The 25211-nt window shown below is 53.1% G+C and overlaps 13 protein-coding genes across 13 annotated transcripts; 8 read left to right on the top strand and 5 right to left on the bottom strand.

Annotated features, from left to right (window-relative positions):
- Positions 1-65: 65 nt before the first annotated feature.
- On the bottom strand, positions 66-1376 carry M409DRAFT_67017 (uncharacterized protein; the record flags this gene model as incomplete). The annotated part of the gene is made up of 4 exons (XM_033817214.1): positions 66-574; positions 624-690; positions 724-1046; positions 1103-1376. 4 exons carry the CDS (start codon positions 1374-1376, stop codon positions 66-68), a joined length of 1173 nt encoding a protein of 390 aa, XP_033666505.1.
- Positions 1377-1687: 311 nt separating this feature from the next.
- Positions 1688-2561, top strand: M409DRAFT_67016 (uncharacterized protein; the record flags this gene model as incomplete). Its single annotated transcript, XM_033817213.1, has 4 exons — positions 1688-1937; positions 1983-2099; positions 2157-2362; positions 2418-2561. 4 exons carry the CDS (start codon positions 1688-1690, stop codon positions 2559-2561), a joined length of 717 nt encoding a protein of 238 aa, XP_033666504.1.
- Positions 2562-3142: 581 nt separating this feature from the next.
- M409DRAFT_67015 (uncharacterized protein) lies at positions 3143-4356 on the top strand (the record flags this gene model as incomplete). Its single annotated transcript, XM_033817212.1, has 5 exons — positions 3143-3410; positions 3469-3496; positions 3546-3693; positions 3746-4024; positions 4072-4356. The coding sequence occupies 5 exons, from the start codon at positions 3143-3145 to the stop codon at positions 4354-4356; spliced, it is 1008 nt and encodes a 335-aa protein (XP_033666503.1).
- A 408-nt stretch (positions 4357-4764) lies between these two features.
- Positions 4765-5359, top strand: M409DRAFT_23905 (uncharacterized protein; the record flags this gene model as incomplete). The annotated part of the gene is made up of 3 exons (XM_033806997.1): positions 4765-5084; positions 5135-5207; positions 5255-5359. 3 exons carry the CDS (start codon positions 4765-4767, stop codon positions 5357-5359), a joined length of 498 nt encoding a protein of 165 aa, XP_033666502.1.
- Positions 5360-5750: 391 nt separating this feature from the next.
- Positions 5751-7919, top strand: M409DRAFT_67013 (uncharacterized protein; the record flags this gene model as incomplete). Its single annotated transcript, XM_033817211.1, has 10 exons — positions 5751-5891; positions 5942-6138; positions 6190-6304; positions 6352-6681; positions 6728-6825; positions 6872-6992; positions 7041-7256; positions 7309-7350; positions 7397-7807; positions 7854-7919. 10 exons carry the CDS (start codon positions 5751-5753, stop codon positions 7917-7919), a joined length of 1737 nt encoding a protein of 578 aa, XP_033666501.1.
- A 2581-nt stretch (positions 7920-10500) lies between these two features.
- Positions 10501-11695, bottom strand: M409DRAFT_23903 (uncharacterized protein; the record flags this gene model as incomplete). The annotated part of the gene is made up of 2 exons (XM_033806996.1): positions 10501-11541; positions 11597-11695. 2 exons carry the CDS (start codon positions 11693-11695, stop codon positions 10501-10503), a joined length of 1140 nt encoding a protein of 379 aa, XP_033666500.1.
- A 500-nt stretch (positions 11696-12195) lies between these two features.
- M409DRAFT_23902 (uncharacterized protein) lies at positions 12196-13380 on the top strand (the record flags this gene model as incomplete). The annotated part of the gene is made up of 1 exon (XM_033806995.1): positions 12196-13380. One exon carries the CDS (start codon positions 12196-12198, stop codon positions 13378-13380), a length of 1185 nt encoding a protein of 394 aa, XP_033666499.1.
- A 470-nt stretch (positions 13381-13850) lies between these two features.
- M409DRAFT_55506 (uncharacterized protein) lies at positions 13851-14162 on the top strand (the record flags this gene model as incomplete). Its single annotated transcript, XM_033813025.1, has 1 exon — positions 13851-14162. One exon carries the CDS (start codon positions 13851-13853, stop codon positions 14160-14162), a length of 312 nt encoding a protein of 103 aa, XP_033666498.1.
- Positions 14163-14637: 475 nt separating this feature from the next.
- M409DRAFT_55505 (uncharacterized protein) lies at positions 14638-16478 on the bottom strand (the record flags this gene model as incomplete). Its single annotated transcript, XM_033813024.1, has 2 exons — positions 14638-14945; positions 14999-16478. 2 exons carry the CDS (start codon positions 16476-16478, stop codon positions 14638-14640), a joined length of 1788 nt encoding a protein of 595 aa, XP_033666497.1.
- Positions 16479-16831: 353 nt separating this feature from the next.
- On the top strand, positions 16832-17600 carry M409DRAFT_55504 (uncharacterized protein; the record flags this gene model as incomplete). Its single annotated transcript, XM_033813023.1, has 2 exons — positions 16832-17082; positions 17150-17600. 2 exons carry the CDS (start codon positions 16832-16834, stop codon positions 17598-17600), a joined length of 702 nt encoding a protein of 233 aa, XP_033666496.1.
- An 830-nt stretch (positions 17601-18430) lies between these two features.
- On the top strand, positions 18431-19834 carry M409DRAFT_23899 (uncharacterized protein; the record flags this gene model as incomplete). The annotated part of the gene is made up of 3 exons (XM_033806994.1): positions 18431-18781; positions 18828-19736; positions 19796-19834. 3 exons carry the CDS (start codon positions 18431-18433, stop codon positions 19832-19834), a joined length of 1299 nt encoding a protein of 432 aa, XP_033666495.1.
- Positions 19835-19902: 68 nt separating this feature from the next.
- Positions 19903-21523, bottom strand: M409DRAFT_67008 (uncharacterized protein; the record flags this gene model as incomplete). Its single annotated transcript, XM_033817210.1, has 3 exons — positions 19903-20767; positions 20822-21254; positions 21307-21523. 3 exons carry the CDS (start codon positions 21521-21523, stop codon positions 19903-19905), a joined length of 1515 nt encoding a protein of 504 aa, XP_033666494.1.
- A 993-nt stretch (positions 21524-22516) lies between these two features.
- On the bottom strand, positions 22517-24628 carry M409DRAFT_67007 (uncharacterized protein; the record flags this gene model as incomplete). Its single annotated transcript, XM_033817209.1, has 1 exon — positions 22517-24628. One exon carries the CDS (start codon positions 24626-24628, stop codon positions 22517-22519), a length of 2112 nt encoding a protein of 703 aa, XP_033666493.1.
- Between the last annotated feature and the right edge of the window lie 583 nt (positions 24629-25211).

Here is a 25211-nt window from a genome sequence, read left to right as displayed (position 1 = left end):
TCAAATGTAGGCTCAATGCTACAGCTCTATATCACGCGTACGGAAACCTATGAATGTGAACTGCTTTAGTTAGCCTTTGCACCTTTTGGAATCAGTCTCCCTGCTCTCATGCGGTCGAATACGCCGCCCCAAGCCTCCATTGTACCTCGTTCTTCCGTAAAGGGCTTCTCTGCCGGAGTACTGTACATCTTCGTCATGTCGTACTGTCTGTCGAAATCGAACTGCGAGAGCAAGAAGTGCTCAAAACCTGGATACACGAGACTTGAGTCTGCGATGTCGGGCTTAAGGCTGTGGACCTGCTCAAGCGGCTTCCAGACACTCAGATGTTCCTTGATATATGACCTGACCTCCAAGGCCTGTGTGGGATCTGTGGGCGGCGGAGTACCCTTCAAGCCAAAGTAGCTTGCAAGCTGAGGCCATTTCTGGCTCCAGGTCGACGGTTGCTTCGAGTCGGCGACATTGAACCCCTTCCCTTTCTGCTTTGCGGGAAGATTGAGCGACAGATGTATGGTCTGTCTGGCGATCATGTCCGAAGAACTATCGTTTGACTTCGCATTCCAGGATTTGAGGGTACCTGCTTGGAAGTTACATGGCGAATCCGCGAATTGAGAAAGATGGCATACCGGGAAAGGGGCACTCGACACCGTGACCCTCCACAGTAGCAAAGAGCGTGAGGAAGATGCCTATCGACTACGCAAGAGAGTAAAAATTTTGGTTTGGCACGAAACCAATGATGATATCTGGTCGCGTCTCGCACCAGCTCCATTTCTTATCTCTGGCATACTCGCTGATCCAGTCCAACTGTGGATGATAGAAAAGCATGTCATGGTACGGCTGCTTCAAACGCGGCATGTCTTCGGAAAGGGGTACATGGATGTACTCTGTTGGGTGCTCAGTGGTCAGGTGGCACCCGTACATCTTGGCTCCTGTCTGTAGAACGACAAATTTCAGGGCTGGGCTCAGCCTGTCCATAGCTGTTGTGGAGCGTTGAAACATACTGACTGCATCTTGGAACTCCTGTTGTAGATTTGTGGAGGCTTTGTACGCTGGACGGGTGTTAGAATGTACTCGATTTATAACACAGGCAGGCTACAACTCTCACCGAGATAATAAACATGTGTGATTTTCTCGAGATCTTGGACTTTTTCTCGAAGCGCTCCCTCGATCACTTCTTGACTGTCAAGCAGGTTTACCCCTGATACAATCTGAAGGCGAGAATCTGCCGGCCACAAAGAGTCTTCTTGGTTGAGCGTGCGGTTCGTCATGGCCACCACGCGATTCCAGACACCCTCCTCAGGATAGTCTCGAAGAAGCTCATTGACAAACGACCATCCAGTCACTCCGCTGGCGCCGAACACAATTGCTCTGTTATCCATGGTAGGTCGGTTGGATGCCACCAGAATCGAAAATTGGGAAAAACCACTGCCAGGAGTCGACTCGACACACCGTTCTTTCCTTCCTTTAGAAGATAGCTGGGCCTACAGATCTCCACAAGAAGTGGTGAGATCGCGTTGCGGGTACGCTGGGACTCGTTTGCCAGCCGTAAGCCGACCAAGCCTGCAGCTGTATGCAACCCCGCAGCGTGCATGATCAAAAATCAGAACCAAAACTGTGTGAAGGAACACTCATCAAAAGTTCAGACGATACCCAAGAGCCACTGAGTGTTGGTGCACCACCAAGCTACAACATGGAAAGACCAGCAGTCGGTCCAGATCCCGGCCTCCTTTATGTCAACTCGAAAATCATTCAGCCTGATAAGCTATCCAGTGAACAGTATACCCAATGGTATGAGGAAACGCACATTCCAGACATCTTTCGAACGTCAGGGATAGACGAGGCATACCGCTGGCAAGCATTAGACCCGGCGACCGAGCGACCCTATCTGGCTTTGTACCCTTTGAAAGACATTAGCTTTCTGCAGTCTCCAGAATTCAAAGGTAATCTGCTCCTTCGTAAGATGTGAAGGGATGCTGACAGTGCAGCAATCCCCGTGGAAGAAGACAAACTTCCCGATGAACGTCAAATCTTCGACTTTGCGAATTTTGACACCAGGTACTATCAGTTCGCACAATTGTACGAGTCCAAGACATCGAACTCCAGTGCGCACAGCATTTTTATCGGCAGCAACAAAGTTGGATGCTGATATGAAGACCCAGGTCCCCCAGAAATCGTCATCTCTGCAGGCTTCACACCAGCAGACGACGAAGATTATGAGAATTGGTATCAGCAAGAGCACCTCCAAGAAATCTCTGGCATCAGCACTTGGCGGAGGACTGAGAGATACAAGCTTTTCTTCTCACGAGAGAATCGCAAAGCTCCAGAGAAGCGAACAATACCTCATCCACCAAAGTATCTCACGCTGGTGCGTCTATCTTCCCACCTCTTCTTGCCGGGAGGATCTGACCTGTTTTGGAAAGCACTTCTTCGATGGCGACTCGTGTCCAGAAGACGAACTTGCGAAGGCCAGTGAAAGCGAATGGACTAAGAAGAACATGTCGACCATGAAAGAAGCGCAGGTCGCGGCGTTCAAGAGGTTGTCATATCACAAGAAGCAGTCATAGAATCCCTATAACATCATCCGTTTATCGATATTTGGATGCAATGAAAAGATCCGTATTGTCGATGTCGTTGTGATGAGTTGATGGAGTTGCTACAAGTAACAAGGTGGCAGAGCTGGCTGGTCGAGATGACGTGGAGTGAAAAGGGGCAGACATGGTCCAAGCGCAGATTCTTCCGACTTCACCTCATCCGCTGGCGTTGTTCTCTTCCACAGTTAACGTATATAACCTGAATCACAAGACCGCTTGAATGCCCATGTGACGATGGATACACAGGCCATAGAGACTTTCATGGTTGTTGGCACTCCTCGCGGGGCATATTGCAGCACGAGAAGCACTCAAGGAATTCCTTTTCCGGGCCCAGAAACGATGCACCCACTCCAGACTCACGACGCCAAAGCACCACAAGATGTGGCCTCATTTGTTAATGGCTGCTTGCCTTTTTGTTCATCAAGGTTCATCTTCAACCAATATCCTCTCGTCCGATGTCTGCGTCAGTAGCTGTTGCCGCTGAAGCTCACTCGCAGCTATCACCCGAATCAGGAAGCCTCAAAATCAAGCCAGCCGAGACCACTAGTTTCTTAATGAGAGCTGGTAGATGGAACCCAAGTGAGAAGAGGGTCATTATCGAGCATGTTCCGATTCCTCAACCTGGACCCAACCAATTTCTGGTGAAGCTGGCGAGTGCGTCACTATGTCACTCAGACATCATGGCAATCGATGCTGGCCAGACTGCAACACTAGGCCATGAAGGGGCAGGGTATATTGAGAGCATCCATCCCAGCGCAGAAGGGAAAGGCTTTGATATAGGGGATAAGATCGGATTCCTCTACATCATCGGGTGCTGCTTTAGTATTGAATATGACCTCCTCTATGATGAAGTTTGATGCTGATGGAGCGATGACGATAGAATGTGAAGGTTGCATGATACACATTCTGTACGTAAACCGTATAACCTTAATGAATGACGAAACTGATTGTGCAAAGACACTGCGTAACCGGAAAGCAGCTTCTACAAGGGTTCACAACAGACGGGTTCTTTGCGGAATATGCTGTGGTGGACTACCAAAACTGCATCATACTGCCAGAATCAATCGATGTCAAGAAAGCAGCTCCGATCTTCTGTGCGGGCATTGTAAGATCTCTGTTACTCTAATTTTTGCCACGCATGCTGAACTTGCCTCCAGACTGCTTTCCACGCTGTCGATAGCTCTGAACTAGCTGCATGCGATTGGCTGGCCATTGTCGGCGCTGGAGGGCTGGGTCAGATTGCTACACAAATCGCCAAAGCTAAGGGTGTGAATGTCGTCGCAATTGACATCAATGACGCCACTTTAGAGGTTTGTAAACAACAAGAGGCGGACCAAGTGTACAACTCGAGGACCAGCAAAATCTACGTCGAAGAATTGAAGCAGCTCACGAACGGTGGCTGCAAAACAGCTTGTGTCTTCAGTAATGCACAGGCGGTAAGTCACTTGCGAGCTGTGGATTGAGAGTTGACTGACTTCTAAAGGCCTATGCTGGCGTTCCACCGATACTTCGACTCGGAGGTGTCATGATGATCGTAGGCTTGCCTCATGATAACATTCCAATTTCGACAATGGATCTTGCTCTGGGTCGTTACAAGGTCAAAAGTGAGAGTACGAGCATTCCACAGCGGATGAAGAACGCTGTGGACTTCCTTGGTGAGCACGGCATACAACCCGAAGTGCAGATTCGTAGGTTAGAGGATCTCAACGACATGGTCAACGAGATGAGAGCTGGTACGGCTACCAAGAGAATGTTGGTGACGTTCTGAAACGCTATATGGCGTAGAAAAGGTTCTTAGAAGACTCAATGAAGCGTTCTGATATTTGTGACTCCATCATTGGGTTTATATCACGGCGTCAACAGTGACAAGACATCAAAACCAAATATAGAGGCTGCACCATCGCAATGAGGTTCTCCACGGAAAGCAGCTCTCCTCCCGCCCATTGGATCCCAATCTCTTATGCAGCATGCAAGAGGAGCAACCAATCACCGACAGGACAACTTAGACCAGCAATCCTGGCCCTCGGAGATCAACTTGACGTGACCTTTTGGAGTCGGGTCAGTACATCCACCGTCCATCTTCCCCGCGCCTGATGAGAAAAGACTCGATAACAGAGTAGAAGTGGGACGGGACCTACGGTTCGAGAGGCTCACGGGCGGAACTCTTGACACCAACATGACGCTCCAAAAGATCGACCATCAATTCCAACATCCGAAACTCTCCTACGATGCGAAGCCAAATTATCAACCATCTGTGAAGCTCAGCTTCTACTTCAGCAAATTACCTGACGTATCGGACGAGCAGTTTCATCGCCACTGGGAAACCGTCCATGCTGATCTTACCGTGGCTGCCAAAGGCTTCAAGGCGTGCAAGATACAACGTTACGTGCAAGTCCATCAAACTGCAGAATGGAAGGAGAGGGCAAAGAGCCTAGGCCTGGTCCACCTTGACTTCGATGGTTGCTCTGAGATTTGGGTCGAGACTTGGCAAGATTGGTATAACCACGAGATGGCACATTATGTATTAAAGCTGACAATCTCAACAGGATGGACTTCTTCAATTCTGAGGAGTATGCCAAAGTGATGCAGCCGGATTGCCCGCGCTTCATGGCTTTCCCGGTCAGTGTCACTCGGTCTCGGAGAATCCACGACTGACATGACCGCAGATCTCCGTCTTTGTGGGAGAGGAGAATTTAATCTACGGGGAAGCACTACCGGGCTTAAAAGGGGCAGATGGTGTGACGAGCTCAACACTGCAGACCCGAGAGTAGATAGACTGCCTTGAGCACTACGAAGATGAAACTAAAACTTTCTGCTCAAAACCGCAGCCCGCATTTGTTCAGGGGCAAATTCTGAAAACTGCATGGTTGGAATCTAGAAACAAGCAAGATAGCCTATGGTTGGGGGCTAGCAGCCTTGTGAAGGGAAGGTACAAAGTTCGTCGTCCGGAGATGCTTTACCGTCAAATAGTCCCTTGATGGCAGTGCTCACTCCAACTGCTCTCGAATTGACTGGGTTGACGTTTTCTGTTGGCTTATGGAGCATAACGAGACCCGAGACGGTGGTTGAGAGAGACACTATGTAGTGCTCTTCGCGTCAACGCAATGCAATTGATGCAGTGCAAAGGTGGGCGTATGATCTTCACCAAAGACTAACTTCAGCATGGCGACTAAGGCAGAAGTCCAAGCGGAAAAGGGGGATGTGCAACATGAAGAGCAGATTGATGTCTCAGACATTTCAAATACATCTAATCCAGCCCACGCTGAAGCAAGCTTGACATGGAAAACATGGGTAGTTATATTTGCAAGTTCAACACCGAGCAGCTGTTACAAGTCCATCCTAACTTCAACTAGATCCTTTCATCATGCTTCGGGTTAAGTTTCTGGCCAGTCCCTACAACGTCAGCCATGCAAACGAGCCTTGCAGCTAAACTCGGAGACCTTACAGGGACGACTGTATACTGGTTTGTACCAGCTTACACGACTGGGAACTCGTTAGGATTTCTCATAGCAGGCGCCAACAGCGACCTCTTTGGGTGTCGCATATTCTTGTTTGTACAACGTGGACGCTTCTACTATTATCGCTTCTGACTCCACAACAGACTGTTTGGCGAGGTTGCTGCAGCAGTGGGGATGCTCATCTCAGCAACGTCCAAAAGCTCAGAGCAGATGACCGCGGGTCTTGCGATAGCAGGCTTTGGTGGAGGCTTTTGTCAAGTCAGACTTCCATCGTCGAGTTTCGGGTCATCAACTAACGGGCACAGATGGCAATGTGCTCAATACCTGAGCTCATGCCCAACAAATACCGCCACATAGGCATCTGCATCTCAGATGGTTTCGTCTTTCTAATCGTGATCATTGGCCCAATCGTCGGACGGTACGCCATCGACAGTGGCGACTCCTGGAAGTACATCTACTATGGCGGGTTCATTGCTCAGACAATCTCTCTGATATTTTTGGCATTACTCTACTTTCCGCCAAAGCATCCCAGAGGTGTTCCACGGCGTGAGGCATTGCCTCATCTCGATTATGTTGGGACACTTCTCGTAGTGCCAGGGGTCTGCTTGGCTCTCGTGGGCATCATTAATACCACTGTATGCATGCCAAAGGATTCTACAGCATTCATGCTGACGACAGTAGTACTTACAATCTTCAGACGTCATGGTCATCGCACCGATGTGTGTCGGTTTTGGCCTTCTGGTTGCCTTTGGCTTTTGGGAGACACTGTCAAAGACGAGGTATGAGCCCCGACTTGCGCCTTAATGGGGTTGCTAACACTCGCAGGTATCCCTTGTGTCCTCCGCGCATCTTTCGATCTCACCACGGCCGCGAATTCACAGTACCTTTCATCTTGGCCTTCATCGTTACCATGTTCTACTATGGGATCAATATCATCTACCCAACCGTGCGTGTTCAGTTTGCCTGAGAATGCCCTGGGTGCTGACGGAGATAGATGATAAATGTCTTCTATATCACACCGACCACTTCTCGGTCGGAAAGCCTGCTGTTGACTTTACCAGGCAATCTCGGTCTTGTGTTTGGCGCCGTGCTGTTGATCTGTTTCGGCAATTTGTTCGGGCACTGGAAGTGGACCTTGACAGCCTCGTGGGTTGGGATGGTGCTTTCCGGTGGATTGATGGCCCTTGTGACACCGTACAACAAGGGAACGGTTAGTGTTGACTAAACCCCTCCCACGACACACTGACCCATAACCTTGCCAGATGATTGCTTTCACGTTCCTGGAGCAGACATTCTTCGGCTGGGTAAGTTAAGAAGAGATCGTCTCGATCAACCAAGCTGACAAGTCAGGCTCAATATGAAAGCATAGCCTTTACTCAACTAGGCGTGCATCAGCATGACCTTGGAATGTCTGGTGGACTTGCTGGCGTGGCTCGATACGCTGGAGGCTCACTAGCTCAAGCTATCTACACTTCGATCCTGGCCAACACTCAGTCGTCTCGAGCTGTACAGACAGTTCCCCGAGCAGCGAAGTCAGCAGGTGCGACAGACAACACGACATTTGCGATCCTTGCCGCCCTCCCATCGGGTGCCTCTGCGCTTGAGAGCATTCCTGGCATCAACGGCGAGATCCTGGCAGCAGCCAGTACGGTCTATCAATGGAGCTACGCTCATGGCTTAAAGATGACAGCGCTGGCTTCCCTCTCGTTTGGTGGACTCGGTCTTGTCATGTGCCTCTTGTTGGAGAACATCGACGCGAAAGTAAGTTGATCTCGTTCCAACGGGCCCAGTTATCTAACGACTGCAGATGAACGATCAAACGAACGTCTTCCTCGAGAATGATGTGCACGCGGACAAGAACGAGTTCCACTAGCAGGCAGGCAGTTGCCGCGGTTCGAAAGAGGGGGGGGGGGGGGGGGGGGGGGGGGGGGGGGGGGGGGGGGGGGGGGGGGGGGGGGGGGGGGTATGGTTCTTTGGCCAGGTGTTCCACAGGTTCGATTTCGTCTTCGCGAGACCGGATGTTCGGTCTCAGGGAGTATTCGTTCCGTAGTTGCTTGACACGAGCGGCGATATAGAAGATCAACTCATGTCTTGCCTTTTCTTGCCTCAAGCACAGACCTCAATCCGGTAGTGTCGAGTCTTTTCGTTTGATCAAATGGCTTGTCATGGTCACGAGTGCTCGATGACGTCGCATATCTGGTTGTCGTTAGCCGGGCAGAGCCTTTGGCGACGGATCTGAGACACGATACACTCTTGCGTCTGCCCTTGCACGATGCAGCACTCTCTCTGCCGACTGTACGAGCTTCTCCTGGCTGCACCTTTGTTCTTCGTTTGGTGGATCGGCCGGATCGTTGTACAGCCCTTTGAACAGAACTACAGCCTGCTCAGCGTGATATCTGCCAAAAACATCAGCACTGGCTTCTCAAGCAAAACGAGTACAGCGTACACATAGTTGTCGGGAGAGTGAGCCAAGATCATGTGGCATCCTGCTTTATGCAGGTCACCCACACGAGGATCGTTGACAAGCCGTTGGCTGAGTGCGTTTGCCTCGTCAAACCGCTCTGCTTCAAAGAGCTCCCATGCACGAGTGCACTGCTTTTCAAATTGCTGACCGAGTTGATTGAGCTGACTTGTGGGTATCATGGCTGTTGGATGATGTCTTGCATAGTGACAATGAACGGTGATAGAGGGATGAAGAAGTATTTGAAGAGCGCCAGTGGCGGCTCGCACGAAGACATCATCACAACAACAACAGACTGGGATGACACATGAGCCTCACTCGCGTAACCAGCATGACCGCTGCGAATGAAAGCGTGTCGCACGACAGCTTATCTTGACAGCCATGGGTGACGATGCTATCTCCAGCGGGGAGAAAGCAAGCACAAGCAACCCATGACGTCGAGCAACCGGTCCTCCCTTACTTTCTCTAAAAGTCCCCCTCTCCTTTCACATCCGGCCTTTGCGGAAAAAATCATCTACCACCCTCGCCACCTCGGATGTAATCACAGGTACTTTCACCGATATCAGAGAAATTTCTGTTGGCGCCGTTGGTGCGAGTTTTCGGACGTAGAGAGCCTGCGAGAGTTGCTTGAGAAGTCACATCGAACGCGGTCGAGACCATCCTGGGTCGCAACGTGTAAGCGCATGGCACTGTCCACGTAATGCTATTATTGTTTACATTCTGCCATTCCTGCGGTTGGGCATCGTTGACGCCATGCTTTCTGCTGGCAACCGCGTCAGCATAAGCTTTGATAGACGGGGATACCCTGGCTCACCATTAATGCTCTTGTTTTCTGATGTCTCCAGGTCCTAGCTCCAGTTTCATCTTTGTTGATGTTCAGATGATTATACACACTCATGCCTGTGTTCTCGACCCCAAAAGATAATATTGCCATCTATGCTCAACACGATCTGGCCGATGGCATCTTCGATCGACCATAGCACATAACCAAGAGGTGGTTCATGCTTCGATTGGGGTGTCCAAGCAAGACTCGCTGCTACTGATCTCATGGTGGACGTGGCAACAGATGTGGGTTTGGCAAGGGCCGGCTGGACATGATCGCCTTGTGCTTGGTCTTGCCGTCGTCGAGATCGTCTCGGAGCTGGTTGCCTGCAGGACGACTATGAGCGTTAGGTCGGGACACTACTGATCGTCCTCATCACACATGAGAATGGAAACCGATCCCGCTTCTTTCTGTCGGCTTCTGGACCACTTTCGCTAGCTGATCATCTCCGTACCAGAGTCCAGGATGAAGAAGTGCCTTTCGGGACCGATCAAGGCTGCGTGGAAACGCCCTCGAGTACTTTCTCAATCGAGCCAGATCGTGATAGACTCAATTATCCTGGAGAGCCAAATCAGCAAATGTTCTCAACTCTGCGTGGCCCGCTCACCAATCTCTGCGAACACGGTCCACTCGACATCTTGAGAAAACCAGACCGGCTGGCCGTTCTTTTGTGAATCCATTCAAGTAGCCGTCCATGGGATTGGACTTCCTCAACAACATCGCTGTCGAATGCTTGTCTGGCAATGGCTAGTTCCTGGCACTTTTTGCTGGCTTTCCAGGTCTGTCGTCCTCTCGGCAGTGTGTCAAATGGCAGAGCACCAGAAAGATTCGGTGCAACAAACATTGTTAAAAGAGACCGTTTTTGCGGTCGATGCTGGGGACTTGTTCTGGGTCAAGGGTTACCTACTTGTACGAGAAGTGGCAGAATGCTGTCTCTGCACAAACTGGATTCCATTGCCTTTTGAAGTGCCACTAGACATGGCATGCGTCTCGAGATGGCGCCAGCGAGCGGAGTGCATGGCGAGAGAGGTCACACGACGGAAAATGAAAAGCATTCGAGTTGTGCAAGCCGCTCGTCGGCTAATTCTTCCGAGCATCCGTGCAAGATATCTATCACGTGTTAAGGAGAAGATCAAAGTAGTCTAGATCGTACACACACATTCTACATACCTACAGTTTAGAGCTGCTTCCTGTCTTGTCCTTTGCGATCTCGACTTTTTCCCAAGCCATTTCTGCGAATGGAGCTCGCTCCAGCGCGTACGATTGAGCTTGCGCCGAACTTGCTTGTCTGAGTGCGTATCGTGCAGCGATACCTTGAAAGATGATCGAGTCTCTGAAGAGCGCGAACGCGGTCGCCCAGGCGAGATCCTTGTCTGTGACTTGGAAACCGACGTCTTCTTGATACCACTTGACGCACTCTTCTCTTGTCGGCAATCCAGGGTGGTCTTTGTGCGTAGACTTGGGACTCGAGGGGTTCAAAAATGCTTCGTCGGCGTGCTTGCGCGGCCAAGTCGGTGTAGCGTTGGAAATTGTCCAGCCTTGCGTGAGATTCGTGAAATCTGCCAGAGGATGCCCGATGGTTACCATCTCCCAGTCCAAAATTCCAATGACTCTGGGCTCCGTCTTGTGAAAGACTAAGTTGTCGATCTTGTAGTCCCCGTGAAACAGCACACCGCGGTCATACGGCTGGTTCTGCTCTTGTCCAAAGAACGACAAAAAGTCGTCGAAATGCGGGAGTTGCCCAACTTCTTTACCCGTGTCCGGATCCTTTGCCTCTGCCTGCGATTTCGCAAGGCTGGAGAACGTCTTGAGCTGTCTCTTGTAGAAGCCATTTGGACGACCAAAATTCTCCAGTCCAACATCCTTGGGCTTTATCCGATGCAACTTGGCAAGCGTCCTCACTGCATCTCTCCACATTTCTCTTCTCTGATATGCGTCGACGCCAGGCATGGCTGCGTTGTCGATAAAGCGGCCCTCGAGGCATTCCATGATATACCATGGCGTCCCGATTACACTATCATCATCGCAGAAGGCGTAGGTCTTCGGTACTGGGACATCGGTCTTTTCTAATGCATGGAGAACCTCGTATTCGCGGTCGACGCGATGCGCAGTCTTCGAGAGCAGCTTGCCCGGAGGCTTTTTCCTGAGGACATATTTCGATTTCGTGGAGTCGGTGAGTTGGTAGGTGGGATTGCTCTGCCCAAAGCCGAACTGAGACTGTACATCAGCCTGCTGCTGTTGTCATCATGCCGGGCATTGAACCAACCTGCTTGAGTTCTAACGGCGGCTTGATCTGAGGAACATTCTTCTCCAAGTACCTTTCCAATGACGCTTGGTCGATCGGTTGTCGAACGGGGCCAGCCATGGTTAATGTGACGAGCGGTGTTATAATATTGGAGCCTTCTCCGCTGGTATGAATGGAATGGTAAGAGCAGAAGATTACGACTTACAGACTGGACCGTCTACAGGATATGCCATCGCATTGCTGTCCTAGTTGGCAGCCGTTCACCCAACTGGACTTCCGAGGTCCAAGTCAAGGTCCAAGTCCCAGCCACAGGAGAGGAGCTCAACGGCAGCCTACAGCTTTGACTGGGACAGAAAGAGAAGCTCACCTCAGCTTGTTCCTGAACTTCACCTTTCCTCGTCGACAACGCTCTACCCGGAGTTCGTTTCGCGAGCAGCGTACTCGGTACCTTGGTGCTAGATGCAACATGAACATGTGCCAACGCGTTCTGCTGCCTACCAGTGGGCCCCTGGCTGGGCTGGTGGCCTTGCATTTGCGACAGGTAGGATTTGTACGAATCTCGAGATCATTAAAGAAAACCCCAGGGTGCATTTTATTGCTGAAGCACGTTTTCCATCCTCATGTCGAACCACGCTCTCATCTTCGGCGCCACAGGCATCCAAGGCTGGGCTGTGACTAACCAGCTGCTCAATGGCTACCCATCGTCAGACAGCTTCTCCAAGATCACAGCCCTCACCAATCGCCCCATCACCGAGGAGATCTTATGGCCGGAGAACGACAAACTGCAAGTCATAAGTGGCATCAATCTCCTGACCGATAAGGGCCTAGAAGGCCTCAACCACGAGCTCAAGGAACGAGTCCCCGACATCGAATCTGTCACGCAAGTGTTCTTCTTCGCCTACGTTTACAAGGAGAACCCAGACGAAGAGATCAGCGTCAACGCTGAACTACTGAAAAGAGCAGTCACAGCAGTCGAGTCCCTATCGCCAAACCTCAAATTCGTCTTGCTCCCTACCGGCACTAAAGCGTACGGTGTTCAGTGCCTCGCAGACTTCCCATTCGCCGACAAGCTACCACTGTCAGAAGATCTACCCCGAATCCCCGAGCCCTACCGCTCACAGAACTTCTACTACAACCAAACGGACTGGCTGGAGGCAGAGAGCAGAGGCAAGGCGTGGACATTCTGCGAGATCCGCCCTGACGTGGTGGTAGGCTTCGTGCCGAACAACAATGTATACTGCCTCGCCCAGACACTTGCAACATATCTGGCTTGCTACCGAGAGGTTGAGGGCGAAGGAGCAGAATGTGCATTTCCAGGCACAGCAAAGAGCTGGAAGAGTCTTTCGAATGACTCTGGACAAGACATTGTCGCTCGGTTCGCTATACATGCCGCCTTTCACCCTGAGACATCAGGTAATGGTCAGGCGTTCAACGTAGCCTCGCACTCGCAGCCGGCATCCTGGGAGCAGAAGTGGCCTGTGATTTGCGACTTCTTTGGCCTGAAAGGCACGCCGCCTCCTGAAGGTGGTAGTGGACCTCAGCCTGGAGAGTACCTGGCCTCAAATATCCAGCGATGGAAGGAGCTGGAGAAGCAGCACAGCCTTGTGACGGGTCGTGTTGGCAACGATAGATCCCTGGCTGGCTATCAGTATTTCATCATGACACTGTTCGATTTCGACCGCCAGCTGGATCTGAGCAAGATGCATGCAACTTGGAAGAAAGGTGGAGAGGCGGAGGAATCTGACACGAAGCTGGTGTGGTGGACAGCGTTCGAACGTTTCAGGGCCGCTAAGATCATACCTTAGAGCGTCATAGCCTTGTGGTATTGGAGGCTGCGCACTCCTTCAGCTACAACCATACTGCAGCGACTTTCAACTATGTCTTTGTTCTTCCTTTGAGGCTTCCACCAGTCCATGCTCCCTGGGGCGTTTATGGCAAGCATCGTTACAGGGCAGCCTGCGACTTCAAATCCTCGCCCTTGTGTTACGATATTACGTCGCCAAGCGTGGCGCCGCCATTGGTGTAACCAGACCCCAAAGGCCTCATAGCGAAGCAAGACGAAACCGCCCCCAATCGTGCTACAACGTATACGCGTTAACTACTTCGCCATCCTTGGGATGTGTTTGGAATTTGGAGCACAACAGTGCATAGCCCCTGAGATTCCGCGCATATATGGCAGAAGCCCAGTTGAGAAAACTCGTCCATCACCAAAGCATTCAATACCCAAGCAACAAACAGCAACGCTTCCTCCCAAATTCTGCGGTCCAACAACAAAATGGTCGCCATCAACATCTCCACCCTCACAGCCGTCCTGGCACTCATCACCACCATCACCGCCGCACCAGTCAAGCTGGAAAGCGACTCCCTATCCGTTCGATCGAAGCTCGGTCCGGAGTTCGTCCACGCAGGTGCCGAGGAAGGCTTACAGCAGATCAACAACGACAATGACCAGTACAAAGCTCCACGGCCTAACAACCCATCTGGGAACCATAAGAATCCCGATGGTCAGCATCTGACTGGAGAGAATCTTCCTCGTCCGCAGCAACCTCCTCCGCAGGCGAAGAAGTCTCGTCCACAGCAGTCTTAGTTGGGACAATCTCAGCTGTAGTAGGGGCAATGTTTCGGAAAACGGGTGGGGTGCGTTGAGACGGCTCTGCACAGGGATTCAATACCATGTAGCAGTTTGCGGACGCGAACCGGCCCTTTGAGGCAACAAGGGCAGAGTATTAGATCCAGGAGCAACTTTGTATTTGGTGTACTGAGTATACTATGAGACGCGGCATTGTAGCTGATAACATCAACCTATCAAGGTTATCCAGCACCTATTTCTACCTCAAGGTCCATCCTTAGCCTCACTAACTTTGCAAGCAATACTCACAGAATCGGCATCCCATGCCAGGCTTTGACGAAATGGGTGTTCATTAAGATGGGAGAGTTGGCCTGAAAAGCGTCAGCTACGGCGATGCCTGGTGTCGAGGTTGGAGACGCTTATGAGAGGGACTCAGAGATCATCACTCAGCGAAGGGGCAAAGACTCATTTGCGTGAGCTTCAGCAGATCCATTCACTCCTCAACTGACACGTAGTCTCGAATAAACTCGTGAACGATCCTCGCACCAGAAGACGGGATTCGTCGCAAGTAAGGAGAAGAAGCAGCCTGAGGGCTGACGGCCACCTCGACTATTCGCTGGGTCAGATACTCCAGATCAGAGACATGCTTTGCCACGCCGAGCCACTGTCGATCTCCATCCGAAAGCGAAGAAATAGCATTTGCCCAGAGTCTTCGCCAGGTGGACAGGGCCTTCAAGACCTTTAGCGACTGGTCGATAAGAGCCATTGTGACATGCAGGTTGTAGACGTGATGCTGAAAAGCTACAACAGGGCTTGTTAGCGGAGGGGATGGGAGTTGAAGGGACAGCACTTACCACACAGGACGACATGCAAATGGAACGTGGGTACGTTTTTGAAGTCGCCGATAGGATCATCATTGAGGAAACCCGTCATCAGCTCCACCAGAGTAGGTCGAGGAGGTTTCCTTTGGCATTCCAACGACTCAAACCGCAAGGCAGTGTCGATTTCCCACGTGGCAGGGTCACAAGGAAGGTCGCCAGACATTTCCAATAGTGAGAAGCCTGGAGGTTTGTTCGATACCAACGTGGCAAGACAGTCTGCGCAGTAGGTCCAGGCGACAAGTCGGATGATCTGCTCACGGTGCAAGAACTGGCCCCAATCTTCAGAAGCGTCATGTCGACACCCAATAAGGTCCAGCTTCCTCAATGTGGGTATCAGCGTTGGAAGTCGTTTGGTGATCGCGGTTTGTTGCATTGATGAATCGCTTGACAACAATACCCCCAACCCGTACATTAGCAGCGCCGCTTGGCATAGCTGCAAGCGATACTTCCCATCATGCTCCCTAGCCAAGGCTGCATCCAGCTGGTCAAAGATATATACATCAGCGATTGCATAGAACTTCCGGGCGCCAGCAGCATGCTTGGTTCCATGCTCTTTGGACAGCGAGTAAGCCGCTCCTGTCAGGGAAACGGCCAGCAGCAACGGAAGGGGCACTTCTTCAAGCATGAGTGTCGGCCAGTGGATGATGGGATACTGATAATGTCGCTTGCGACAGAATGTCATTGCAAAGAATTGCACATTCGTGGTATTGAAGAACGCGGAAAAGTCGTCCCGATCGGGGCCAGTGCCAAAGATACGAGATTTCGAGTATTGGGAGAGCTCTGACCGCAGCATATCGATGCGATTTGAGAGCAAGGCGTCCCAAGGCTTAGGGAACGCCATCACGTCCACGAGGCATTGATCTTCAGTCGAGTACAGGCCATCCAGCTCCGGAGGCATGAGCAAGATGTCAAGGTCGAACGGTGACGTTTGCGAAAGATCGAGGTCCCACAAGCTATCACTTGGGCTTTGGTCCTGTGTTGATAGACATGTCGGTCCAAGCAGGGTGCGATCAGGCTCTTCCGCGATCGCCTTTTCAATGACGAAGTCCTGTTTATCGTCTGTAGAGCTGAGCAAGAACGACAAGGATACACGTCGACTCTCAAGGTTACGTGGGCGATATGTCTCTTCCTGTAGAGGTTGGGAGCGAGTGGTACTAGCCCGAGCCTGATCGAATGTGCACTTGAGCTTTCGCGACGCGCAGCGCTGGCAAGCTTTGTCAAGCAGGCGATCGCAATGCACTTTCAACCGGGAGCATTCGTCACATGCTTGCGCTCGACGACCGCGTGTTTTAAGCTGCAGTGCACGACCTTGTCTCTTGGGGCATCGGAGAGCATGACGTCGGGTAGCATCGACCCGTGAGAACGTGGATGCGCAGAACGGGCACTGCCGACTGTTGGATGGCCCGGAACGAGGGAGAAGGTCTGCATTCTCCTTTTCAGGGGTATCAGGCATGCTAGTGTAGGTGCCTGCAGACACGCTCAGAATTGTGAGATGAATTGGTAGATGCACAGGTAGTCGAGCAAGTGGTGTGTTTTGCCCGATGGTGTTCTTTTGCCGATGGCACGTGCGCTACTGGTGTACCGATCCAATAAGAAGTGCTCCAGTGGCTCGTCAGGCTGTGTCGAGTGTGATTTTACCGGTGTGATGGTCCCGATGGCAGCAATGCGTAAGTAGTTTGTCTTTTCGGCAGTACCCAGAGACAGTTTCGATGCAAGTGTGGACTTTCAATTCCCCCTCAGTCTCAGCAACCTTTCCTATGTTTGCCATTGGACTTTCTCTCGTCGAGCGCTGACGAACCGGAAACAATGAGCCCACCACGCCTGGCAGCTCGTACACTGCCTAGATTCCATCCACAAGGCTCGCTGCCCGCTCTGTCAAGCCCATTCAGGACGAGTTCTCAAACGACTCATCTTTCTTGGCCCCGCCCAACAAAGATCATTCTGCGTACGCTCACGCACGAGTGGCATCAGAAACGAGGTCCCCTGCCGAAACGAGCCGATGCAGAACAGGCAATTTCCACAGAGGTGAAGCCGACTGGAGTGGTGGAGTACACACTGTAAGCAAGCAAAGAGACAAAGCAGGAAAGGCTGAAAAGCCCCCAATGACACATCTTGTCCTTCCAGAACGACCATCGACAAGCTGGTGGGCTGGGCTCGAAGCGGATCGATGTGGCCACTCACCTTCGCCCTCGCCTGCTGCGGTATCGAGATGATGCACGTGTCCATGCCACGATACGACCAGGACCGGCTGGGCATCATCTTTCGCGCGTCGCCTCGCCAGTCCGTTGTGATGATCGTTGCTGGGACAGTCTGCAACAAGATGGCCCCAGCCATTCGACAGCTCTACGACCAGATGCCGGATCCGAAGTGGGTGATAAGCATGGGCAGCTGTGCCAATGGAGGAGGATATTATCACTACAGCTATAGTGTCGTCCGTGGTGTCGATCGAATCTTGCCGGTCGACATCTATGTTCCAGGATGCCCTCCGACGGCTGAGGCGCTGCTGTACGGAGTGTTCCAACTACAGAAGAAGATGCAGAGGACAAAGGTCACAAGGATGTGGTATCGCAGGTGAAGAGTCGGCAAGTGGCAGCGGCCAATGTGTTTGGATCAGGCGACGATTCTGGGGTTAAAACAACGTCCTCTTGATAGACTGTTGAGACAGTCCTTATACATATATGGAGCAACAGAGGCTTGTAGATATGTCCGACCTGGCAAACATCAGTGGAGACTGGCCAAGTACGAGAAGTATATTGTGAGCAACGGCAGCATTTGTCGTGCTCACGATACTTCGAAGAATGGCTACACTCCCATTCAAATTCTTTGTTCCAAAAACTGTGGGCACATCCGAGGGACTCAGAAATAGTGACTTTTCATCATCGTTATCGAAGCCTCGGGCAAATGCACGGAAAGACATCATTGCCGGCACAAGGTAATCTTTTCTAGCTGTACCGCTCCACGATCTTGCCATGCGTATCTGCACTGCTTGAGTTTGAGTTCTCGCCTAGCTCTCCCGACCATCTGACTGTGCCTTAGCGAGTGCCACCAAGGCCGAATGGGTACGGCAATGAGCCAATGGCCTCCAGACGCCCACGCAGAGTACCGGATGTGGTGAATGGCGAGATTGTACGTTGTAGGGCAAGTCGTATCCTGTGTGTTGTTGTCGTTGCAGAGAGGGAGGTGGAAAGAAGAGAAGAGGTGAAGTTGGCTTGGCTGGCTGTCGGATGATCTCACCCGAGCGTGCGATCCGACCTCCTCTCCTCTTTCCTCTGCCTGCCCTCGGCGACGACACGAGCTTGTCGAGACGTCTGACATCAATGGCAGGCTCGCACATTTTTGCGTACAGATAAGCTGAGGAGGTAGTATACAATTTCACTCTTCATTTCCATTGACCTCACATCCACCATGACAGCCGGCAGTAGTATTGACCCCAACCATCCAGCCTTCGCCCACATCCCCGTCTGGGTGCAAGAGAAGCTCTCCCCGAAAGCCGTCCAGACGATCCAGAAAGTTCACGACTGGGTCGAGAACGAGTGCATCCCCGCCGAGCCGATCGTCAAGGCGCAGATTGAGCAGGATAAGAAGACGGAATGGAAGACGCCCAAGCTCATCACGGAGCTGCGGGAGAAGGCGAAGAAGGAGGGACTGTTCAATCTCTTCTTGCCGAAGAGCTTTGGGCATTTGAGTCCTGGGTTGACGAACTTGGAGTACAGCTGTTGTGCGGATATCATGGGCAAGTGTTATTGGGCCGCTCAGGTGAGGAGATTGTTCAGTGTTGAGAGCATGGGCTTATGTGCGGTAGACGATGAATTGTCACGCTCCGGATACGGGCAATATGGAGCTTTTGGCGAAGTACTGCAATGAAGAGCAGAAGAAGAAGTGGTTGCAACCTCTCCTCAACGGCGAGACGTTCAGCGCCTACTCGATGACCGAGCCAGACGTCGCCTCTTCCGACGCAACCAACATCTCCTGTCGAGTCGAGCAAGATCCTTCTGATCCTAACATGCTCGTAATCAACGGCCGAAAGCTCTATGGCAATTGCAAATGGAACGCAGAACTGGGCTTCTACATCCTCATGGCTTGCTCCGATTCCAACAACCCCAACCCGTGGTCTCGACACACCATGGTCATCGTACCCAAGGACACCCCAGGCTTCCGCATGGTCCGCAACCTCACCATCATGGGCTACGATCACGCACCAGAGGGACACGGCGAATACCTCTACACCAACGCTCGTGTGCCGAAAGAGAACATCATCCTCGGCATGGGCCGCGCCTTCGAGATCGCCCAAGGACGTCTAGGGCCCGGCCGCATCCACCACTGCATGCGTCTCCTAGGCCAGACCGAACGAGCGTACGAGCTCGCCCTCCTCCGTGCCACAGACCCAGCCAAGAAGCCTCGCGGCAAACTCATCGGTGCCTTCGACTCCAACATCGAACGCCTCGCGCACATTCGCATGACGCTGGACTCCCTCCGCGGCGTGGTGCTCAACGCTGCGCATACTATGGACGTCCGCGGGAACAAAGCAGGGAAATACGCAATTGCGCAATGCAAAGTCCTCGTGCCCGCGCAGTGTGCCGAACTTATCGATGAGTGCATGCAGATGTATGGTGGACAAGGACTGACGCAGCATACACCTCTGCCGGAGATGTGGACGTATGCGAGATTTGTTAGGATTGCAGATGGACCTGATGCGGCGCATCGACATCAGGTTGGCAGAGATGAGATCAAAGGGGCTGGCAAGGTGAGGGAGAGACATGAGGCGTATAGGGAGAGATATCGAGAACTTTGTGGGAAATGGGGAATTGAAGAGGAGACTTTTGGGATGCCGAAAGATGGCAGTGAAAAGGCCGGGATCATGAGGACTGACTAGTTCTTCACAGAGTATATCTGTACAGAGGACTTCGATCACCCATGTCTTGCAGCTGCTCAGGCGTATACATCGCCCTGATCTCTTCCTCCGTCATCGCCTCCCGCTTCTTATTAACCCTCTCCAGCCCAAACCTCAACGCAAACCCCGCCGCAATCGCCAGCACCAACACAGCGAGCGAAACCGCATACCCCGTCCAGTAATGCGGCGCCTCCAACTTCAAGTAAATATTCGACCCAACCGCCCCGCCCAAATTCCCAATCGTAATCTGCAACGCAACCCCAATAGCCCGCTTCCACGACCCCGCCAAGTTATTCGCATTCCACGCAATCACACCACAGAGAGGCGGATACAGCCCGGACGCAATCACGAAGAGCATCCCGTACCGCGCCCCAGGCCACTTATCCTTCGGCAACGCCATCATGGCCACGAACCCCACCGCGCAGACCATGTAAGGGTAGACGATAAACGGCGCCCGACGCTTCGTGCGGTCGGCAAAGAACGCCGTGATGAGCACGAAGACCAGCGCGACGCCGTAGACGGGAATCGTGAGGAGTTGGGCGTTCGCCTGCGAGTACCCGAGGTCTTTGATCGCGGTCGGCAGGCTGAAGATGAAGCCGTAGCCGGTGATGGTGTTGCCCCAGAAGACGAGGACGGAGAGGTGGATTTTCCAGTCGGTGAGAGCTTGCAGGAGGTATTTCCATTTGAATGTTGTTTGGTCCTTGGCGCCGTTGCTGTAGTCGATTGCCAGGCGGTGGAGGTGGGAGGTGCGTTCGGTGGGGGTGAGGAAGCGGGCTTGGGAGGGGTGGTCGTGGAGGACGAAGGGGAGGATGAGGGCGAGGAGGACGGTGAGGAGGCCTTCGAGGATGAAGCTGGTTTGGGCGTTAGCATTGATGTGGATCTAGGAGAGGGGAAGTGATGCTTACATCCATCTCCAGCCTTCAAGACCTGCGATTCCGTCCATCTTCTCGATGCCGAACGCTAGGGGTCCCGAGAAGGCTCCTGCCATGGTCGCGGCACAGTAGAAGATCGCCAGCCGGGTCTGCATCTCATGGCGACAGTACCAGGTGGTGAGGATGTAAGAGGCTGCAGGGAAAAGCCCAGCCTCGGCCACACCCAGAAAGAATCTGGCTGCGAGAAGCCCACCGTAGCCTTGCACGATTCCCATGAGCGTCATGACCGTGCCCCAGCAGAGCACGATTATAGGTAGCCAGACAGTGGGGCGAAGCCATTTGAGGACGATGTTGGAGGGGACTTCGAAGAGGGAGTAGGGGAAGAAGAAGATGGTGAGGCAGAGGTTGTATTGTTTCGAGGAGAGGCCGAGGTCTTGGGAAAGGCCTGCTACGTTGGCGTTGCCGACTGTGATGTGGATCAGTAAGAGACTGTCAGGCCGATACGTGCTACAACTGACTGTTCGAACGATCCAAGAACGACATCAGGTACAGAGCGGTCAAGACTGGGAGGAGTCTCAGGTCGATCTTGCGGAGGATACGTTTGACCTCATCTTGGTCGAAGTCAGGTGGAGTCTGCTCAGCGACTGTCTCAATGTCCTTGTGCTTCTCATGGTCAAAGATTTCGACGTGAAGATCGGAGCTGCTCTTCTCCAGAGAGCCAACGTGCTGTGCCATGGTTGAGGAATGAGGCTGTGATCGAGCGTTGAGTGAATCCGAGTCTCATCGTCCTCCATCGACAAGGTGAAGTTGCCTCTTCTTATACCTCTCACATCTCCCCTTCGCCAAGCGGCACCGCAAATCCCCCTCCTAACATTCAACACCGACAGCTTGAGCCTCACATGCATCTCCAAAGCTTCCCCATCCGCGGAGAGAAACCCAAAGCTCACTGCCAAAGCCTCAACCATTCTCCAGGAAACCGCAGACATACAATGGGCACGTGGCCATTCTCTACCGCACCTTCCGATCTTTATTCCCGGCGCCCATTCACATGCCCACCCGCTCCAAACTCTGCGCCCCACCCAACTTCCTGTTTAAGGGTTACCGGATTTGCGGAGTGGGATTCGCCACACACAACACTCCGCTTGTAGGTCTTGGTATCCTGAGGCCAAGGTTCTGGGCATGGCAGTGGGTTCTGAGTTCCGGGTATAGCTGAATTTGCACGTGGGAATTGCGAGGAAGGCGCTGCGGGTGTGGTTGGGGAGGATTTTGGGCGGGAGAAAATATTGTTGATGAAGGGTAGGAGGAGGGAGTGCGGTTCTGGGCATTGGCTTCGAGAGCGACTGACTCGACGTCTGCTATTCTGGTCGTCCTCAATCCCGTGGAAGTTGTCGCCACGAGAAGATGAAAAATCTGCCAAAGCAAGATTTCCGACTGCAGTCTGCATGCGGGCTCCACGGGAACATCGCTGTTGTTTCCAGGGCCTTGTTGTCAATAGGTGCGCGTCACATCCAAGTGAATGCTTTCATCAATTGAGGAGAACACCATCCGAGTGAAAGAGATACGTCCAGCAAGGTGGCCAAGAGTCAAGAGAAGGCGAAACCTTCACAGTTTCTACATACTCCCATGGTATTTGATACATCACGTCGTCCATCCCAGAAGCCTTTTACACACAAAAACGCCGAGCATCACAGCCTTTCCAACGCCGACCCCTTTTTGCCGAAGCATCATCTACTCTGCGCTCGCACCACTCCCGAGGCGTCCCATCCGCTCGATGTTCGCTCGCACACCACCGCCTGTGACACGACTCCTACCAATACCACTGGCCGCACCGCGTCCAATCTTGCTCTCGCCTGGCATAGGGATGCCACCGCCTGGTACACGTAGCGACGACGGAGGCCGACCGATGCTCTTCCTGAAGTCTTCGACCACGCTCATGGCACCTTGGGAGGGACCTTGCTCGGATTGCAAAGCAAGCATCTCATCGACGGCAGCCACCAGATCTCCTTTCTCGATGCGTTCTTGCTCAAGTTCGCGCATGAGTTGGTCTTGCTGTTGCTGCGATGTCTGCATTTCGTTCTCAAGGCGTGCGAGATGGGCTCGATGTTCCTTGATCTGGGCCTTGAGTTCCGCCTCGGCCTCCTTCTGGGCTTTGGAAGGTGAGGTGCCGTGGAGAGGACCAGAGAAGGTCGCATCCTTCGCAGCGAGCAGGTCTTCGTTTTGCTTTTCGAGTTCACCCAACTTCTGTTGCAGCTCGGCGCACTTCTTCTCCCCACGAGCCTCGTAGCTCTTCTTCAGCGTCGCCACCTTGCGCTCGTGCTTCTCCTTGTAGACGGTGTGCAGCTCACGACTGACCGCCTCGATCTTGGCGTCGATCTGAGCGGCCACCAGGCGTTGGACCTGCTCTTCAACCGCAGCTGGGTCGCCATCTCCTGAGCTGGCCCTAGCAGCCAAAGATTCGGCGAATCGCTCCTCTGCCCTGATCGCCCTGGCCTCAGCATCTTCGGCTCGTCTCTCACAGTCGTCCATTTTGCGAAGGAGCTCCTCCTTTTCCGACTCTCCCTTCATGACCTCCTCTTTGACGCTCTTGAGAACATTCTCAACCTCTTGTCCGCGCTTCTCCCAGCTTGCCTTCTCTTGCTCAGCCCACTCGCGTCTATCCTTCTCCTCACGTAAAGTCTCTTGCGCTTCACCCACACGACGCTCAGCATCACCGACCGCCCGCTTGAGACTCTCGACCTCTGCTTCACGGCCACTCAAAGTTGCCTTGAGAGAGGAGATCTGTGATAGATATGACGACTTGAGCGACTCCAGCTCGCGGACGGTAATGGTAGGGACAGATCGAGGGGTTGGCGCAGGTGGAAGCTCAAAGTCGAGGAGATGCAGGATGTTGTTCTCCTTGCGAGGTGTGGAGTAGGTGTGATTGCTGGACTTGTTGGGTGACCGCTGGCTGTTCATGTACTTGAGCAGATCTGGCTGGGTGTTGGCCTTGGCTGGTGAGTGTCTGTAGGAGCCGACACTCTCCATCTGCTGGGTGAAGTCTATGAGGAAGGTGGTACCATCGTGATTCGCTGGAGTCTTTAGCCGACGCGGTGTGGGAGATGGGGAGCGGGAAGGCGACGAACGCTTGCGGGACGTGCGTGGAGTAGCATCAACACCTTTCCCTGGCGTCCTCTGCATGTCGCCGCGCTTGGTGGGACTCTGGCCCAGCTTGGCGAAGACGGTCATCTCGGGGATCTCAGAGAAGGCGCTGAAGCAGGTGTCGTCCAGGTTGCTCGAATCGTGGTGTGGTTGTGCGTGGGACATGTGCGAGGCGCGCAGGTCGAGGCCGGCTTGGAAGGAAGATGCGCCGGATGAGTTGGTGTCGGTTCGCTCAAGGCCATTGTAGGAGTTGCCGCGGAGAGCGCTCTGTCTCGGCATGTTGGCTGCGCTTTGGGAGGTGTTCAGGGCAGACCGCTTGGGGGTGCGGCGTGTTGATGGCGGCGGCATCAAGTCGGAGTCTTTGCTGCTCCTCCTCTTCTCCGTCACCGGCGACGCTGCCCGCTCGATTGGCTTCTCTTCGGGCGTGCATGGGCGCGAGTTCTTCTTGGGCGAGAAGACCAGCTTCTGCGGGGATGTCGTGGTGTGTTGCTCCGGCACGTTCTCCTTGTCCTCGTCCATCATGTCGTCTCCTGCCGACTGCTTCATCGGCGTCGCGAAGATGTCCAACGTCTGCTCTTCCATGTGCGTCTCCATGCGGGTCTCGGTGGTGGTATGCGACTCCCACTGCTTGCTCATGGTGCGGCTCTCGACGTGGCTCTGGAATGGAGAGCTACCCGGGCCGTCCACGTCGAAATCGAGCATGCTGTCTTCGACTTGCGGGACGAGTTGCGCCGACGGTGAATCCATCGTGTCTTCAGTGCGTGGGAGCAGTTGTTTGGTACGGCGGTTGGGATTCGGGGTGTCTCTGGCCAAGTCGCGATTTGGCGTCGGTCGAGCACCGTCAACAAGCGGCGTTGCCATGGCGACGCCAGCATCCTTGCCCATGACCTCTTCTCTTCGACCTCGTCTCACATTTGCCGCACTACCTCATCATTCACCTACCTACGGGTACAGATGTGGAAGCCGTCTCCGCTTCGATTCGTACTCGCCATGTCATCCTCCAGGGCGAGGCATTCCGCGGAACCGAGCTGATGGCGACGTGCCCTGAACAAGGATATGTCCCAGAATCCCACCTTCGCCAAACGTGGCCGGAGGAGTCGTTATTAAACGAAAGAGGCTTACGACTTCGCTCGCGCAGGACGTCCGAGATGCGGCAGTCGCTGGGTTCGTTGGTCATCCGCTGGATTCCTGACTGTCCTCCAGCTGCTGAGCCCAGAGCCGCGAGCTGCACCCTGAATCCTTCCGCTCTTGTTCAGCTGGGCTGGCCTCTCAGGCAGCACCTCAC

The sequence above is a fragment of the Zasmidium cellare genome, assembly GCF_010093935.1.
Source record: "Zasmidium cellare ATCC 36951 unplaced genomic scaffold M409scaffold_21, whole genome shotgun sequence".
Taxonomy (NCBI): Eukaryota; Fungi; Ascomycota; class Dothideomycetes; order Mycosphaerellales; family Mycosphaerellaceae; genus Zasmidium; species Zasmidium cellare.
This window is presented reverse-complemented; position numbering and strand designations above follow the sequence as displayed.